The sequence below is a fragment of the Acartia tonsa genome, chromosome 1 (assembly GCF_053477335.1).
Source record: "Acartia tonsa isolate MP-2025a chromosome 1, ASM5347733v1, whole genome shotgun sequence".
Taxonomy (NCBI): domain Eukaryota; kingdom Metazoa; phylum Arthropoda; class Copepoda; order Calanoida; family Acartiidae; genus Acartia; species Acartia tonsa.
In genome coordinates, this window is record NC_137260.1 from 50,768,681 (window position 1) to 50,787,483 (window position 18,803).

At 30.0% G+C, this 18,803-nt stretch overlaps 2 protein-coding genes across 3 annotated transcripts in view; both read left to right on the forward strand.

The window, feature by feature from the left end:
* LOC145323275 (3',5'-cyclic-AMP phosphodiesterase 4C-like) overlaps positions 1–18,803 on the forward strand; it is a 325,817-nt gene that overhangs the window by 66,369 nt on the left and 240,645 nt on the right. The gene's annotated exons all lie outside the window — the stretch shown is intronic.
* LOC145312020 (uncharacterized) lies at positions 12,413–13,662 on the forward strand. The gene is made up of 2 exons (XM_080151152.1): positions 12,413–12,830; positions 13,056–13,662. The coding sequence occupies exons 1-2, from the start codon at positions 12,482–12,484 to the stop codon at positions 13,541–13,543; spliced, it is 837 nt and encodes a 278-aa protein (XP_080007278.1). The 5' UTR covers positions 12,413–12,481; the 3' UTR covers positions 13,544–13,662.

Here is an 18,803-nt window from a genome sequence, read left to right on the forward strand (position 1 = left end):
CGCTTCTCCTTTAAATAATTAAGATTTATAAAGCTTTCTTAAATCCGGGATATCTTAAATACCCCATACGATCATAACACTCAAATTGAAAAAAAATTGACAATGCAAAATAGATGGAAAACATTTAGGTAAAATTGCGCATACAAATTTGCCTGGATTGTTTTAAAGCATAGGTTGCTAGTGCCCTGTGTTATACATTTATACAATTATATTTCTACTATCTTTAGGTACATTTATAACTATTAATTCTTTTAGGACTTGTAGATTTGATTTACTTTTAATGTACCACATTATACTATGCGCAATTTTAGTCTTAAATGTCCAGTTTAGCCTTATCACAAGGTTTCTAATAAAGATAGATTGATATACATTTAGTCAGACCATAAGACCTGATATTTGCCTTTAACAATACGTTCCAGGAATTCTGATAATGCTCTGATGGTAAAAGGTTTAGAACTAGAATCAATTTATCAAAATCTATGTTCATAGTAACAAGGAAGTTAACTTTAAATTTTATCCCACTATAAAGGTAGACAAAATAGTTTTTCTTGTGGCTTTTACTATTTTCCAAAGTTAGTCTCTTTTAGTGTGTGCTTTTGTGTGCGTGTGTGTATATTTTAGAGTATTTATGTGTAAGATTTAGTGTATTTGTGTGTGTATTTGCTTAAAACGTAAAAATGTTCGTGTGTTCTTTAGAATGTTTGTGAGAGTGTTGGTTTTGGATCCATCGTGGAATAAGATACAGTATTGAGAGTTTCTCAGAGACGAGAACTTCTCCGAGAGAGTGAGTGTGGATGTGTGACTATATATTCTATACTCCGACACAAATTTATTAAGTGTTTTTCACTAAGTTAAATAGACGGTTAGCTATTGATAAAAGAAAGATGTTTGTGAAAATTTATATTTTAATATTCAAAAAAGATTAAATTTTTGTTTTATTTGTAAAGATTAAAAAACAAAAACAAAATTTTTATCTAATTTACTAATTTTAAAGGATACTAATTAAGTTAAATGTAAATTAGATGTTAGCCTCATACTTGAATTTTATTTTAAGAGGTTAAATATAATATCGTTATATAATACAACATTAAACGTCATACGTTTTTTATAAAATAAATACATTTTAAATGATTATCATTCTATTATTATATCAGTTTTTATTTTGTTTTTGACAGCAACTCATAAAAAGTTGTATATTAATTATTGAGATTAAAAAAGTAGAAATCGAGTTATTTCTAAGGATACTTTTGATTATCATATTAATTTTTAAAAGCGAAGCTTTTCTATAATTAGGGTCGGTCCGTCCGTCCGTCCGTAACGGATAGCTTTTTTCGTTAATTTAGACATGTTAGAATTGTCTTATCGATTTCAAACTTTGTATGGTGATTCCTGCAGTAGTTACGTACGATTTAGAAAGCGTAGCAACTCTATAATCATTACCATAATGTCCGTATGTCCATTTTAAACATGTTTATTTTTCTACTTTTTTAACAACAAATTTTTATGAGATCTAATTATCCGATTGATCTGATTTTTGGTATATTGATTCCTGGGACAACAAAGAACAATATTATAAGCGAAGCAACTCTATAATCAAGTCCTAAAAATGTAAGTATGTCCATAAACATTATCCTGTATCAAGCAGTTTTTCAAAACAAATTTACTTACAATTTTGCTTAAACTCTTATACTTTTATATTCTGATTATTCAGTTTAGACACTATATAAGTGTTAATGTCCGTTTGTCCTACCGTTTCAGTGAATTACATACCTTACTGGATAAAAATACAGAGAGACACAAACAAATTAAGCTACTTTTATGAATAAGAATAGTTATTTATCGCATCTTGTTAAGGACAGCCTTCCGCGGATTTTAAAATAAAAAAGACATAATATTAACACCAGTTTTGTTAGTCCCGAGGGGCCTGGGGTAACAAAAATGTTATTGCTTTTTATTTCTATACTCGTTATAAATTGTCTGTAATACGATGCGATACATAATTTTCCAAAAGCCTTAATAAAAGGTCTAAATTGACCCTACTATTTACCTTCTAAATATATATTTCTTCTTTTTTTGATTCACAATTTGAAAAGGATGATATTTTATGGTTACATGTAAAAAAAATATTTTACCGCAAAAAAATGGCAGTGATTTTTATACTTGCTGCAGAAATATTTCATAAAGGCAATAAAATTGTGCAAAAGGTTAAGGTACAAAATTGCATTTGGAAACAGGGATAGTTACATAGCATTTATTTATGTACAGACCTATTTTGGTGTTCAAAATACATGCAAATTTTATTAAAGTCAATTTACTTTAATTTTTCAAAAATCTAACATCTAATCATAGCTTCCCTAATTTTTTTTTTATAAATTAAGAATGCGAATTAAAGTCTATTAAAATCTGTAAATATCTGTCCTCTATCCTGTTGCAGTGCAGAATAGTAAAGACAACTCTATGTAATTCTAGATAAACATCTCAACAAAAGAAAACAATAAAGTGCCTGCCATATTATTCTGCGTAGATATTTCACAATTATTGTGACATCATCTACTTGTCTTTGAGTGATGAATTATAACGTATAAAACACTGAATGGCCGACCACAGAGAGGCTAAGACACAAAGTTATGATGTGAAAGTCAAGCATAAATTTCGTATTTTTCTTTCAATGGACTACAATGTTCTGGTATTTTTCAATTTTTCTATTGAATAAACACATTTTTTATCCTCTTAAAGACTTATCCAATTAAAAAAAATATTTATTTTATACATGTATCATATTGAGAAAAATTATATAATGTTTAATAATAAAACAAGGGCGACAACATTTATTGTTAGCGCAGCCTATGTGCAAGAAGAAAGACTAAGCATGTAGGAGGAAAAATGAGGAAATGAGTAGATGTTAGTGGCCGTGTTAATATTTAAACAAAGTTTCATCTGGCGGTCTTTGATTTACAGACTGACAGACTATGAGGCTTCTTTCTCTAAATTTTCAAATTGACCTTTGTTATCTTGTTTTATTTTTATATGAACCAAACCAACAGTGCTTAGATTGAACTTAACAATCATCTGTAAAATAGTAATAATGTCTATGATGATGCAATGAAACTGCGTTGATAATGTAGGTTGCATAAAGAGAAACTGCAAAGTGACAGTAGAGCTTAGATTACATTTGTAACTCTTCCAATTTACAGACGGTTTGTCGACACACTTACCAGAGCTGGATCTATAAATCACCAATTTGCCCGAGCCTATCCGAAAGCGAGCTGATTTTGAAAGTGGCTCACCTCATATCAATCTTTAAATCGAAATTGCGTTGGTGGTCTGGCTCACTAAGCAGCTCGCCTACGGCTCACCGGCAACACTCGTGTTGTAATGCCACCGAGCCGGGAAGTGATCCGTATTTAATATTTTTTCAATTAATTTTAATATTTTATCGTAAAACTGTAGTGAAAACATTTTTATAATTATTAATTGAATAAATTATATATTGTTATGTATGAAATGTATGAAAGATCGATATTTTATTGAGTGTCGCTAGCGATCTGACCACACCGAGCCATAAATCTTTTAAAGATTAATTTTTTTAACAGTAGCTGTGGCTCACCTCTGGATCACCTCGAGGCAGATCTGGCTCAACACACCACTAAATGATTTAAAGATCCAGCTCAGCACAATTTACAAAAAAAAACACAATCTTAGCATTTCTGCAACCCTATAATATAGCTGTCTCTATTTATATTAGTTTATAGCCAGCTTCGTTTTCCTTGATGTTTAACTAAACTATTTATTCCAATAATTAGATGAAGTGTATGCAGGATCTTATGTAGATCATTCTGTATTCGGAGTGTAAAACTATATCCAAATAAGATTCTAATTTCATAAATATAAACTAAAATTACCCTTTTTTTTCCAAATATATTTTATTTTTTGTAATAAATTTTTTGACCTTTCTTTCAAGTAATTAAAGTTTTTAAGGTTAACCTTAGCATCCAAAAATAAATAAAACAAGGATGACAACATCCATAAAAGCGAAGCACTGAAAAGGTAGGACAAACGGACATTAAAACTAGTATAGTGTCTGAACTGAATAATCAGAATATAAAACTATAAGAGTCCAAGCAATTGTAAATAAATTTGTTGAAAAACTGCTTGATACAGGATAATGTTTATGGACATACTTACATTTTTAGGACTTGATTACAGAGTTGCTTCGCTTATGATATTGTTCTTTGTTGTCCCAGGAATCAATATACCAAAAATCAGATCAAACGGATGATTAGATCACATAAAAATTTGTTGTTAAAAAAGTAGAAAAATCAACAAATTTAAAATGGACGTACGGACATTCTGGTAATGATTATAGAGTTGCTATGCTTTCTAAATCGTACCTAACTACTACAGGAATTATCATGCAAAGTTTGAAATCGATAGGACAATTCTAACATGCCTAAATTAACGAATAAAAGCTATCTATCTCGGACGGACGGACGTACGGACGGACCGACCCTAATTATAGAAAAGCTTCGCTTTTAAAAAGTCAATGTTTGAAACAAACTCAAAATCTAATACCAGGACATACGTTGTATTGGCCCAATAAAACCATTTCTAAAGTCATTCTAAACTAAAAAGGGTCCAATACTAAAAAACCTTCCTTTAGATTTAGTTTGCAGCAGGTTGCCCACTACACATTTATCTATTCTTGTATCTAGCTGATTTGTATTGGTAGTTATGTATGGATAATTTAGTATCAACAAAGAAAAATAGTTACCAATAGTTTCATAAAAATGAAATATTTAAAAATCTGTCCAAAGACTTTTAAGCCTCCTTTTTTGAGGGGGGGGGGGGGAGGGATAAAATACACCCCAAATCTTAAATGTTTAACCCAGGGGTAACATAGTAGAGGTAATAACCCCAACTTAACGTTTTTTTGGGATAAAACCCCCATTTGACAAATATCTTCTTTCAGGGGGTAATACCTGCACTCCAGTCTCCCCCCCCTTCTAATCGAATCTATCATTTTCCAATTTTGTTATTTATCTTTTTTCCCGTGCTATTTTTTGTATTACTGTTCTGTATGTGTGCACGCTCGATAAGTTCTTGGTGATGATATATAATCATTAAGCTATAAAAATTGGAAAGAATTTTATGAATATAATAGATTTGAAATCTGCATAAAATTTTAAGGATTTTTTTTTATAAATTCGTTTTTTTTATAATTCATTATTTAAAAGCGCAAATCCAATTTAAGTTAATAAATTTTGACCAATAGGATAGGTGGATTGGAAACTACCTGCGCTCTAATTGGTTGAATGATGTACGTCACTTAAGCTTCTCCAATCAGGGCGCAGATAGTTTTCAATCAACCAATCACAGATGTCAAAATTATTTAACTTAATTTGTATTTGCGCTTATAGATAAAGAATTATACAAAAAACGAATTTTATAAATATTCCTTAAAATTTTATGCAGATTTCAAATCTATTATATTCATTAAAATTCTTTCAAATTTGTATAGCCTAATAACCATAAGTCTCCATTATACAAAAAAAGGTGCTTTCGCGGTTTTCTGTAAGTTAAATAATGTTTAAAATCACTCATACGATTTTTTTTCATTGTGATTTTGTCATTAATAATTTAAAGTTAGATAACCTATCCAACAGACTGGATAGCTGTACATAACAAGCAGGATATTTGAATCTATTTTTAACTTTACCACGAACTTGTCTGTGAGAGTGTAGTAATTAATTAGAAATGTAACTTGAAAATCATCGGAAACCAACCACTCTAAATTATTAACATTTGCATAACAAATGTTATACTCAGATTCAAACTTTAGAAACGTCAAAATTCTCCCAGTATTCTACAATTTATACCAACTATTGCTGAAAATAAACCCGCGACCGTGGCTCTACACGTAGCGCATCCGCTCGTCGTCGGGACGGTGATAGGTTCGAATCTCGGTTCGACACCGCGTCATAACTAAAGACGTTAAAAATGGTTTCTACTGCTGCTATGTCAGGTGCGCGACATAAATAGTTAGAGTATGATGGAATGCCTTGGCCCCAAAACAGGCGCAACTCACTACCATGATCAATTAGGACTTCTCATACAAAGGTCGTGCAATCAAAGGGTTGGTTGTCTGATGGGCAAATGGATGCTTTACACCGCAATCAAAGGGCTTAGGGCTGACAACCCTATCCCATATCCATAAAAAAGCCCATTGTTACAGAAACACTGACAAATTGTCAGCGGCCTATGCTCCCCCTGTGGAGTGAAAACAGCTTGTTACTGTTTTTTTGTTATTGTAAAGGTATCATATATTCTGTGTTGGTCTGTTTGTTTGTTTAACTTAATTTTCCTTAATAGATTCATTTATTTTCTAATTTTATTTCCAATTGTAAACTCTTGAGTTTCATGTAATAGAATAAATTCAAGTTGTATTGTGTAAAGAGTGATTTACAAAAAATAAATTGTTGTTATCCTTTCTTACAAATCTTTATAATAAACGCCAAAGAACTTTATCCCCATGATTAAATCATTTTTGTTATGGATAATAAGTTTGTATAAAAGGATATTTTTTTGAGTATATTATTTCAGTATCTACACTATTAAAGTTTTGACTATCTTTTATCTATTTTATCTACAGTATTAGACAATAAGTAGTATAAGGACCAACAGACAAGAAAAATATGCAAAGAATAAAGTAGCTTCGCTACAAAAAAATCTCAATTTATAATATTTTTGAGAATAATCCTTTATTGTACAGTAGTTAGAAACAAGTTTTCGTAGCTGTATAGTACTCCTGATTTGACACGTGGTTGGGGTATACCAAGGGATACGTACACTTCTTTGTTTATTTAGTCAAACTTTTAGTGCTGTTTGCCAAAGATAATAATATGTATATGTATATAAACACATCTCTCTAGAGCAAAGTTTAGGTAGGAAAATTCTTGGCAACGAAGGTGAATGATTTAATTATGATAAGTAAAACAATTGAAAAATATATTGTGTCAAGCGGTGGTTTAAATTTTTTGTCCATATCATTATGATTAAGTAAAAATATGTCTGTATATCTGTATTTAAGGTAACCACTGAACCTATATGGTTCTCCTCTACAGTGTAGGTTTTCATAGGTCCGGGGAAGGTTTATAGCTATATGGGGGGGAAGGTACAACCACCCTCCAAGGAGAAATTGCCAAAAATAAATAAAAAGTGCATCCAAGTGAATATTTTGGTAACCAGCTGTTCTTAACATAAATTAAAAAGGAAACATTTTATGTGGCCCTAGAGGCCTCTAGGGGCGTAACCGTTAGTTTTTAATAAGGTGCTTCAATATTTTAATCATATTCTTTAAAAAGTTATTTTAACATAAATTTGGGGGTTGTGTTTCTAAATCGTTTCACAATAAGGTCGTTGTGCATCCAGCATAATTTGTAAACACAATGACAAACAATGTAATTTCTTTTAAAATAAAAAGGATATAAAAACACCTTAATTGCACTAACTTATATTTTACTAGATTATTTATAAAACTTTTGGATTTTCTCTTATTTGCAAGTACTGCAATCTTAAATCAATTTAACCTCTCTACAAACTTTTATCTGAAATAGTTCAAATATTTATGTACTTTACTTTTAGAAGGAGACTTTAGTAGGGAGGGAAAAAAATACTATTTTTTAAATATTGATAAATTATTACCTTGTATTTTTTTGAAGAAAAAAAATTTGGTAATCAGAAAATCATAAATTTCCGTCTAGAATATTGAAACCTCAGGACCAATTGATCTCTACTTTTTTAGGAATATCTCTAATGGTCATTATTTTTGGAGTATGTTGCTTTACCATTAGTCTTGAAATATTATTTATCCTTTACAATTTAAAGAGAACGATTTAATAAATTGTCTTCAACCTCCTTACTGAAATAACCTTTTTCTCGGTAATGTTTGTTTACATAAAATCTACAAGATTTAATATTTGGTAAACTAAGGTCACATATTTTTAACAGTTTTTTAAGGAAAATAATATTAAAGTAAAAATTATCTTTAAAAGTCATTTTACCTTATTGTATTAGTCTATTCAATATTCAAAGCAAAGGATTTACCTTTGTCCACCTTTTGATCAACAACTAACACATCAGACTTGGAGAGTAGCTATGTATTATGAATTAAACATAATAATTAAATTTTCAGTAAAATTCTTATTGCAAAAATTGTATAATTATTGCTGAAATCTTACCCAGTTGTAAACATAATCATCCTTATGTATTCAAAAATGTTGTTGTTTTGGCTAAAATATAAATATTTTTATATAATTTAAGATGCTAAGCTGTCAGTTTACTGCAAGATAATCTAGAAAGCTGACAGACAATTTTAATCCTGTTCTCGCCTACTCAACTTTCATTCCAAATTTTAGTTTTCATATCAACTTTATAGCAGCAGTTATACAGGGATAAGGTACATCCAACAAGCAAAATAAATTAAAAATAAGATTAGGGGGGAGGGGCGATAACAATGTTATCAGTACGACTAAGATAAACCCCCCCCCCCCAAAAAAAAAAAAAAACAGTTAAAATCAGCGTTGCGGAGCCGTTTGATTTTGGTGCGGCTCCGGCTTCAGCTCCGGCTCCGACCTAAAATCAATTATTTTTTTATTTTTGACTTTTGAAGGTTTTAAAAGTTCAATTTTTGATAAAAATGGACTTGAAAAACTTAAAAAGGGCATTTGCACATGACAGAACAGAGTTACCAAATTATAATTTATAAAAAATCTCTTTATTTATCTAGTCCGGAGCCGGAGTTGTTTTTAACGAAAATTACGGCTCCTGCAAAATATGGCGGCTCCACGGCTCCCGGCTCCGGCTCCGCAACACTGGTTAAAATGACCAAATATATTTTTGAATTCAGTTTTTGGTTACAGCTGGAATAAAATTAAAGAATTAAGCAAACTTTATCTTCAATTAAGGAAGATTAATATTTAATAGAAGTAAGATTACTCAGCAAATTAAATTATTGAGAGGTGACATCATTGCCAACTTTGTAAGTATAGTTTCGCAACGGACTAGGAAAAAGATTTTTGATTCATTACAAACATAATATAGCAAATTCTGGTTTTGAGCCCCCCATGCACATATTTGAGTTTTTTAGCCAAATTTATATGAATATACTAAAATCGAAAAAAGTGCTATAAAAAAGCTTCCTATATAATACTTTTGCAATGTTTTATAAAAAAAACAACAACAATGCATTAGGTTTAAGTGATTAAAAAATAAGTCCATTGACCCAAAAAGCCTCATTTTACTTTTCAGAAACCATCAACATAGTTGTATCATTTTTTTTCTTGAGTTGCACCAAAGTGCAGTTTAAATAATTTAAAAGTAACTGAAAAATTATTAGGTATTAACTAATTTAATGTTTTAAAACATTTCATTTTCGCCAAATAACATAAGGTCATTTATTAATTTCTGAACTATTTCTGCGTAAAATTGTCTCAAAGCAGTGTTGTTAATAGTGCAAGGCTTAACTATGCTGCAAGATTTTCTCTGTGAAAAAATAAAATAAAACTCAAATTGAGGGAGGTAAGGTGTTAAATTAGACTCAAATAAGGTCATAATGGGTAAAATGGGGTAATTTGACCTCTGATATTCTCTTCCTTTAGAGTATTTTAATTATACATAACTTGATAGAAAAATAACAAGTTCTAACAAAAGAAAAAAATTATGAAAATTAGATTAAGTTGAATCCTGTTAAGGCATTTTTAAAGGCTTTTTGAATAAATTGTTATTTTGTAAGATGATAGAAAAGTCATGCTTTTCTTCTTGTTTTCAGCATTGCTTTGTATATAGACTGAATCAAAATAGTAGTTGTAAAGAAAAACAAACAAAAAAGAAAAATCTTTTACTTTTTATCTCAGTTTTGTTTGCTATAACAGAATTTAATGAAATTGGAATACAATAGTGCACAGTGCTGAATCTCAACAAGGAAGAATTTTTATTTTGAAAAATTGTATTTTATATTCAGGGTTTCTTTGTTGAAATCTAAAGTAAAAATTACAGAAAAGCTTTGTTCCTTTATTTATAAATATCAGCAATTGTAAACCTATGGCGGTATCCTATTCTTCGAAGCTTAGGTTTGTTTTTGTTTAAGGGCAGGTTTTAGGTCATCATGGCAATGGTCGAGATATGACCACAATCAGGCATAGGCTAGGTAGCAATATTTTTAATAAAATTGAAAAAATTGGTGGTCAGCCCCTATTTGAACACAAATATCAATAAATTTAATGGGTTTAAATATTAAATTTTTTGTTCACAAAGGAACTATTAATTAACACCTAAATTCATAATTGTGTTCAAAAAGAAAGGGTTTATTATTTTATTATATTTTCCATATTAATATTGGAAGAAAATACTCATATTTCTGGTCACTAAAGGTAATAAAATAATAAACAAATTTTTTAATTTCTGGAGTTGGTCATTTTTCGTTACGTGGGGGGAAGGGGGGAATTTTACGAGCTCACGGAATTTTTATGACTTTAATATGAATTGAAAATTGAAATCTATTTCCAAAATTAATCACAAAACCTTCATAACAAGAAATCGATGCGATAATTATATATACATCAATTTATCGTCCATTGTCTTATCTCTTGAATAAAAGTTTTAAAACAATAATGACAACATCCATACATACCAAAATACAGGGTGTCCCTCATAAACTGGTTTTTTTTTAAATGCTTATTACTACCTTAATATTTGAGCTATCTTAGTAAAATAAAAAGTATTTGGCAGCCTACTACTGACCATTTTATGGAGTAATGATGAAAAATCCACAAAATAAACAGGAAAAAATCTACGAGGTATTACATAAGAGGTTCATTTTATTGAATATAGACTAACCCACAAAAAAATATTTGCTTTGTGAACTTTAAGATTAGTTAGGGTCCAAACAGCTGGTCGCTCAGACTTTCTAAGCACAAAAATAGAACAGACTTGACATAAAATACCAGAAATTCTCAATATTTAAGAATCTGAAGTGTAATATAAGTAAACAATATGTAAAAATAGGCATAATATTGATCTTCTTTGTTAATTTTTCATGTGAGCTCGCTTCAAATGCACACAAGAACCTGAAATATACCAGATATTTTAATTAGACTACAATGCCCGTTCTTATAATGTCTGGAGTAAGTCTTTGTGATCCACCGTTTGACCACCAGCTGCTTTTAAAGTCAACTAAGGCATATTTTTCTTGTGGATTAGTCTTATATTCACTAAAATCAGCATGTTATGTATTAACTTGTAGATTTTTTTCTTTTAACTTTGCGGATTTTTCATCACTATATCATTAAATGGTCAGTAGTAGGCTGCCAAATATTTTTTATTTTACTAAGATAGCTCAAATATTAAGGGAGTAATACGCGTTTCAAAAAAACCAGTTTACGAGGGACACCCTGTATGACTCATGCAGTCTTAACTGTCTGTAATACGATGCAATCGATTGTCTTCTTAACTATTATATTTTTTTAAAGATACCAAAACTTATGGTAATTTAAGCATAATATAAATGTATTATTTTTGACAAAATTATACCTATACGTCAAAGTTTATATACAATTGAGTCCATACATACTAACATATTACTGACAAGAATGACAACATCCATACATATTAAAATATTTTATGAATTTTATTTTAGTCATGTTTATTTTTAGGGTCTTTAAAAGCTAAATCTCTGAGTATCCATTAGACTGACTGAGTTCTGCCTTTATAAAATAATAAGACTGGTTTTCGCCTATTTTCTTAGTGTTGGGGTTCTTTAATTTTGGACTTGATTTGAAATGTTGTATTATAGATGAGTGTGCATTCACTTCTGTATATAATCACGTTCACTTACTGTTACTTACACAAAAAGACAAAATAACAATTTGATTCAAGACATGTTGTTTTTTCAATTATGAGAAATTTGTAAGAAGTGAAACTTGTAGCAGGCTAATATAACGACACCCCTATCCAGCCCCTTTAACCTGTCCAATCCCCTTCTACTAGGTAAACGAACTAACAAATAAATTATGTCCGTTAAAGCAACCTAAAATGACGACTATTTATCTCCTGCCATAATATGCATGTAATAAGCGGTTTTCATGATTTAAAATGTAATTAAAATGTGGAAGGGAATGTTCACCAAGTACATGATAGTAATTAAAGTTTATCCATATCGAACCATTAATCAGGGAGGGAGGGGGACATTGGACTGTAAATTATAATAGTATTTAGTGATTGAAAATACGTTCTTTCATTTTTTAATTGATGAGGGTTAATATTGTTTATCTTGATTGGAGAATGTAAATCAATTTTTTAACCATTGTATTATGGGGTGGGGTGGGAGTATTTTAATATTATACATGAAAATAACTGTTATATAAATGTAAGATATACTTTATTTCTAGGTTGGAGGGCCGTTATCTTCTTACACCCCTACACAAAGATGTACTTCACCGGGATCATACTGAACAAGATTCCACACCCAACTTCCTTGGTGACACAAGAAATAGCAAAGGAAGTTTTAGGAGCAGGATACCTGGCATGTAAACTGCTTGCCAGAAGGTTTGTTGAGATACAGATGGCAGTCCCTGCTCCAGACCTTGAAGATACAGTAACAGAATCAGATCTTGCTGCCGGCGTAGAACCAGAAAAAGAGAAAGCTGCCGGGGTAGAACAAGAAAAAGAGACGGCTGCCGGGGTAGAACCAGAAAAAGAGCAAGCTGCTGGGGTAGAACCAGAAAAAGAGAAAGCTGCCGGGGTAGCACCAGAAAAAGAGAAAGCTTTGACAATAGGTAATAATTTTTGTTAACAAGTTACTTAAACAAGGATGACAACATCTATAAAAGCAAAGCAAATAAATTAAAATTTAAAAAAATAATAATCAAACAAGGAACACAACAAAGTGAAGCACTGAAACAGTAGATTAAAGTCAAACTAGTAGATCAAACTTAATTAAACAAGGATGACAAACGGACATTACAATTGTATATTTTTTTAATTTTAAACAATATTCTTAGGAAGTTCCCGTTCCAGGATGTTACAAGTACTTGAAATTGCACAAGCTGCGACCAGAGATAAACCTAAACCAGAGACAAACAAAGAACGACGCCATGATAAACTGGAAAGGATATTTACGGGGCTAGAACAATGGAGAGATGGATCTTGGGAGTATGTGCTCGAATTGGCACAAATTTTTACAAAGTTCACCCACACACCTGACTTTAAAAAGTTGAACAATAGCAAAACCATCTCTATTCGCATATTTAACAATTGTATTGTAAACCTACCATATTACAGCCAATACCCGCACGCTTTACGTCAATTGGCTTCCAATTTAGTATGCATCCCTGTGTCTAATAGCAATGTGGAACGCATTTTTAGCCAGTTGAAACTACTATACTCCAAAAAAAGGCTAAGAATGAATTCCCCATTAGTTTCTGAACTTATGTTTTTAAACATAAACAAATGTCTTCCTGCAAGGAACATTACTTATTTCCGTCAATAAAAATTAAAAGCTGGCAAAATGTATATTTGTAATTTTGTAAGTAATAAATGTATCTTATTTTGTGTGTATAAATATATAAAAATGCAAATAAATTGAATAAACTTTTGAATTTTGTGAAATTTAGTATTAATTAATTTTAGTAGGTAACAAGGATAACAAAATCCATAGTAGCGAATTATTAGGATGACTACAAAACTTCATTTTTAATTCTATTAGACCTTAATGATAAAGTAAAGAAACATCGTGAATATAAAAAGATAAGAATTTATATAATTAAAAATGCGGACATTTTAACAATTGAAATTGCGCGGTTTGTGTTAATGGTAGAAAAATTCTATAAATTTCTCTAAATATTTAAGTGAAATACATATACCGGCCCAATGATGATACACATAATCCGCCTCCCCCCCCCCCCTCCCCCAAAAAAAAACATTTTAACCAAAGTACAGGAAATGAGGTTAAAAATTGAGCGAAAACGTACATAGAACTTAAGAGTTATAGGAAAAAGGGGGGGGGGTAATTATTCCATTTATTAATAAAAGTTTTGAAGGAGGGCCATGCATACAGGAAATGAGGTTAAAAATTGAGCGAACAAATACATAGAACTTAAGAGTTATAGGAAAAAGGGGGGGGGGGTGTATTCATTATTCCATTTATTAATAAATAACCCAATAGTAATACTTTAATAACAAGGATGACAACATCCATATAAGCGAAGCACTGAAATTGTAGGACAAACGAACATTAACACTTGTATAGTGTCAGAACTGAATAATCACAATATACAAGTTGAAGAAAGAATTATAAATTAGTTGAAAAACTGCTTGATAAAGGATAATGTTTTGGACATACTTACATTTTTTTGAAGTTGATTATAGAGTTGCTTTGCTTGAAACATTATACTTTAATTATAGAAAAACTTCGCTTATAAAAAATTCTCATAGGGAGACATCATATATGAGGGGAGGGGGGCTAAACGAAGCTTTTCTATAATTTGTCCGTCTGTGCTCCATTAATTCATGCATACTAGTATTGTTTAGATTTAGAAAGAGTAGCAACTATGTAATACTTTTTGTTTATACTTATACATTTATGTTAATGTTTAATTGAACTACCATTTCGCTTTTATGGATGTTGTCATCCTTGTTGATATAATCCCACCCCCCCCCTTTCATATTATTTAAGGGGATGGGGGATTGAGAGATTAATGTAATTAACAGCTCAATTTCCCCTCCCTCCCTATTGTAGACAGACAGTTTTCCGCGGATATTTAGATAGATAATTGCGATGATAAGATTACTACGGATTTTAAAATATAATAATCTTTTTAATGTAAATATGCTAACCAACATTATTTCATATATATCGAATTGTATAATAAGACATTTTTCCGTGGATTTTAGGGGGTTTCGTTGACTAGTTATTTATCGCATCCTATTATTGACATTTTTCCGTGGATTTTAAACTTGAAACAACAAAATTATAACAGGAAAAAGGTTAAATTAAAACTAAATAGAATTATATTAAGATAGTTGAGATGTTAAAAACTAATATTGTGCTAAAAGTAAAATAAAGTATTCAAATTTAAATTATCATAATCTTATATAATTATAGTGGTACCCAATCGCGTTTATATGATTTTCATATCTATTGCATTTTATTACAGACAGTTTTCCGCAGATATTAAGAAATAAAGTACCAAAATTTGAATAATTATAATGACACCCAAACTTGTATAAAACTTGAATTATTAAATATATCTTGGAGAGATTTGGTGTTTTTAAATAGTAAGCAGATACTCATATCTCTCTCATATTTTTATTGCCCTAATTGTAATTTGAATATTTGTAATAAAATTGTAAAATCATAATGTTCATGAGAAGTTTAGAGATTAGTAATAAAGGGTTGGAAACTAAAAAAATGGGATATTTGGGGCAATAAAATCCTGACCTGTTTTTTTAATATTTTTTTATGGCCAAAATATTGAAATTTCCAGTCAATTTCACACGTCCCTAAATATCAATATTTTAAGGGTAATTAACACCTTTATGTTATATTTTTATTAAATTTCTACCTAGCCTATGCCTGACCACAATGCAAAAATTCAACCCCAAATAACCCCAAAATATAGTATTCAGGATTTGTAACTCTTCTTCAACTTTAACCCTAAATTAACTTTTTTTTAACATTAATTTACTAAAGCTTTACACTTAAATTCAAAATCAAACTTTCAGTCTACATATTGGGAATCTATTGCTTACTTTATTTTTTTATCTGTTTTATTTTCGCAATTCTTATATATTTTTCCATTTAAATGTTTCCATTCTATAATTCCTGTTTTCAAACAAAACCTGGCTAGAATAAAATTCTAAACAACTAAAATGATTTAGATGTTTTGTAGCATTTGAAACAGAAACTTTTATTATTTGTTCAAAATGTAAATTGTTCAAGATTCTATACTTGTATTACACAAAGTTAAATTTTGTAATTTTAGATAAAAATAAAACCAAAATTTTGAAGTAATTCCTATGATAGTTTCAAGAATAATAATAAAGAAACATATCAAGATCTTTCTTTTATCAATAGCTTTTTTCATTTTAGGTGAACTTAGAAAAGTATTTTAGTGTAAAAGAATAACCATTTAAATATAAGTGCATAGTTAATTGTATGATTTAAGTGAATAAAACAAAATAAAATATATTGTTATTATTAAATAAAATTATGTGAAAGTGAAAAAGAAAATTGAAGTGAAATGTTGCCTGGAAAACAAAAAGACGGTCATAGCAAATGTTACCAGATACATAATAAGGAATATAATAATATTTTTCTCGTATTCATTCGAATCCGGTGGATAGGAACCGGTTCTCATCCATACGAAAAAACTATGTCTAGCATCGTATTATATCCAGTTTTCTACAAATATAGAAATGTACAATCATAAGATTAAAACCAGTTTTTTTTAGCCGGTGCCTCCGGCACCTCGGGGCTAAAAAAACTAGTTTTAATCTTATAATTGTACATTCTATATCCGCGGAAAGCCGTTTATAATACGATACGAGAAATAACTATTATTTCTTTTGTTTAATTTAAAGGGCTGTGGTAGTTACCAATCATATTTTTATTTAAATAAAAAGAAATAACATATTTTTTGTACTACATATTTCTTTAAACTTCTTTACATAATACAAAAATAAAGAGGAATTGCAGCGTTAAACTAATTAAAATATACAAAAGAATTTTTGTAGTTGCATGTATACTAGCTGCAATGAGTTATAATAAAACAGCCAACACAATGTAGATTCTAGTGTTTCCTTTCTTAATTTTACCCTTTACCCACTCAAACTTACTACTTTATGCGTAAGAGTGAAATCATAGAATAGATAACCAAAAAAATCTTGTACGAAAACCTTATCAACCCTTCCTTATATAAAAAATGTTTGAAAATTTTGAAATGAAAATATTGGTGTAATTACCTGGCAGGACAACGGAGAGGGCAGATCTAAATCTTCAACAGAGCCGGAGGTTTTCAGGCCAAACTTCCGCAGACAACAGAGGAAGGGATTTATGTGTAATTTGTATTATGCAAATATGTTAGTAGCGAAGCTCTTATAGAATCAAGTATCATATAGCTTTCAATTCATTCGTTAAAGACAAATTTTTTTTTGTTATTGACAAAAAATGTTAAAATACACTAAGATATACCATTAATGACTCATCAAACATGCGCCAACGGATACGGCGTTTTCCCTTGAGGTGCTTAGTTGGGCATCAAATTCCCCTCACATATTTGAGAAAAAAATTTAGAATGTTGGTAAGGGGCAGTTTTTCCTTTGTTTATTTATAAGTTATTACTTTAGTTCAGGGAAGGTTAGTTTATATTGGTTACTGGATAACCGCGCAAGATTTTTAGGACACCGATTGTATTGGCCCCGCAGGGATTTAGGGTCTCCAGCAGTTGTTAGGCATAGGGAAAACACTTTCCCTCTCCTCCGTTATTTTAAATTTATTCTATGATAAGCGATTGGAGGGGGGAGGGGGGTTAGGTTTCCAATGCTCAGTATTCTAAGTAAAAGCAACACTTTGTCATTGGCTTCTAGGAGCTTTATTTGATATTAGTTAGACTGGAAAATGATAAATAATTCACCCCAATAAATATATGAATCTTGCCTGATAGACACAACTCAAATTTATTTTGCATTAAAAAAACTGCTTAATTCATTAGTGGTTGCTTTGAAATTAACTGATGATTTGAGATCTGCTTGTGAACTATTTTATTCTCGTTGAATAGTAATGAGCTATAAGCTAAAGTGGCTTTATAAACTTTATGAAGGATGGGAAGTAGCCAGGGATTTTAAGGGATGATACCCTCAATTATGATAAACAAATTTTCATTTCTGTATTTTAAATTCTTGAGAAGAAAAGTTTGACTCAGTTAGCTTGTACAACTTAAATAATATTTTTAAAAATTCTAAAGTTTATGAAACATCGTGTTTATGAAACTTTGGGTAAAAATATAATTTACTGTCAATTTTCCCTCCTTCCCTGATAGTAAGCGATTTGTCCTTATTTTCCTTATACTTAATACAAATAACGTTTAAAACATATTGTAATTAATAGCCTTAAATATGCTTCATTGTAAATCATTGGGAATTTAACTATTAGTTTTCAGCTTCAAATAATTCTTTGCTCAATTTTAAAAACGTTTTTTAAATAAAAAGAACGAATGAATTATGCACGAAAAATATGTTTATTTACTAAGTATATTTGCAATAACTTTTATTTAATGAAATCTTCCAATTTTTAACATGTACAAAACGGCCTGCTTAATTGCTTCAAGATCCATGTCAGATCTATATAGGAAATAAATGTCTATAAACGAGCTCAAGTTTTCCAAGGAATATATGTATATAACTCATAGTGCTCCAATAATCCATAATAAACTCTCATTGGCTAGAACGATAAGACCCATTATTTTACTTTATTAAAAATAAATTCATTATTTTCATTTCATGTTGCTATTTGCCTTATATTGATGTATTTAATTTCTAATCATAAAAAAGAAAATTTAAATTTATAATATAATAAATTTAAGAAAACTCTGTTTTAAAAGAATTCGATTGTGGCGACACTTTGTGTGTTCAAATATTAAACTAAAATTGTAATTATCATCATTAACCCTTTGGTGATGGTAATGTAAAGAAAAAAAATATAATTTTAAAAATCTTTTTAAAATCATTTAAATTATTGAATATTTACTTTC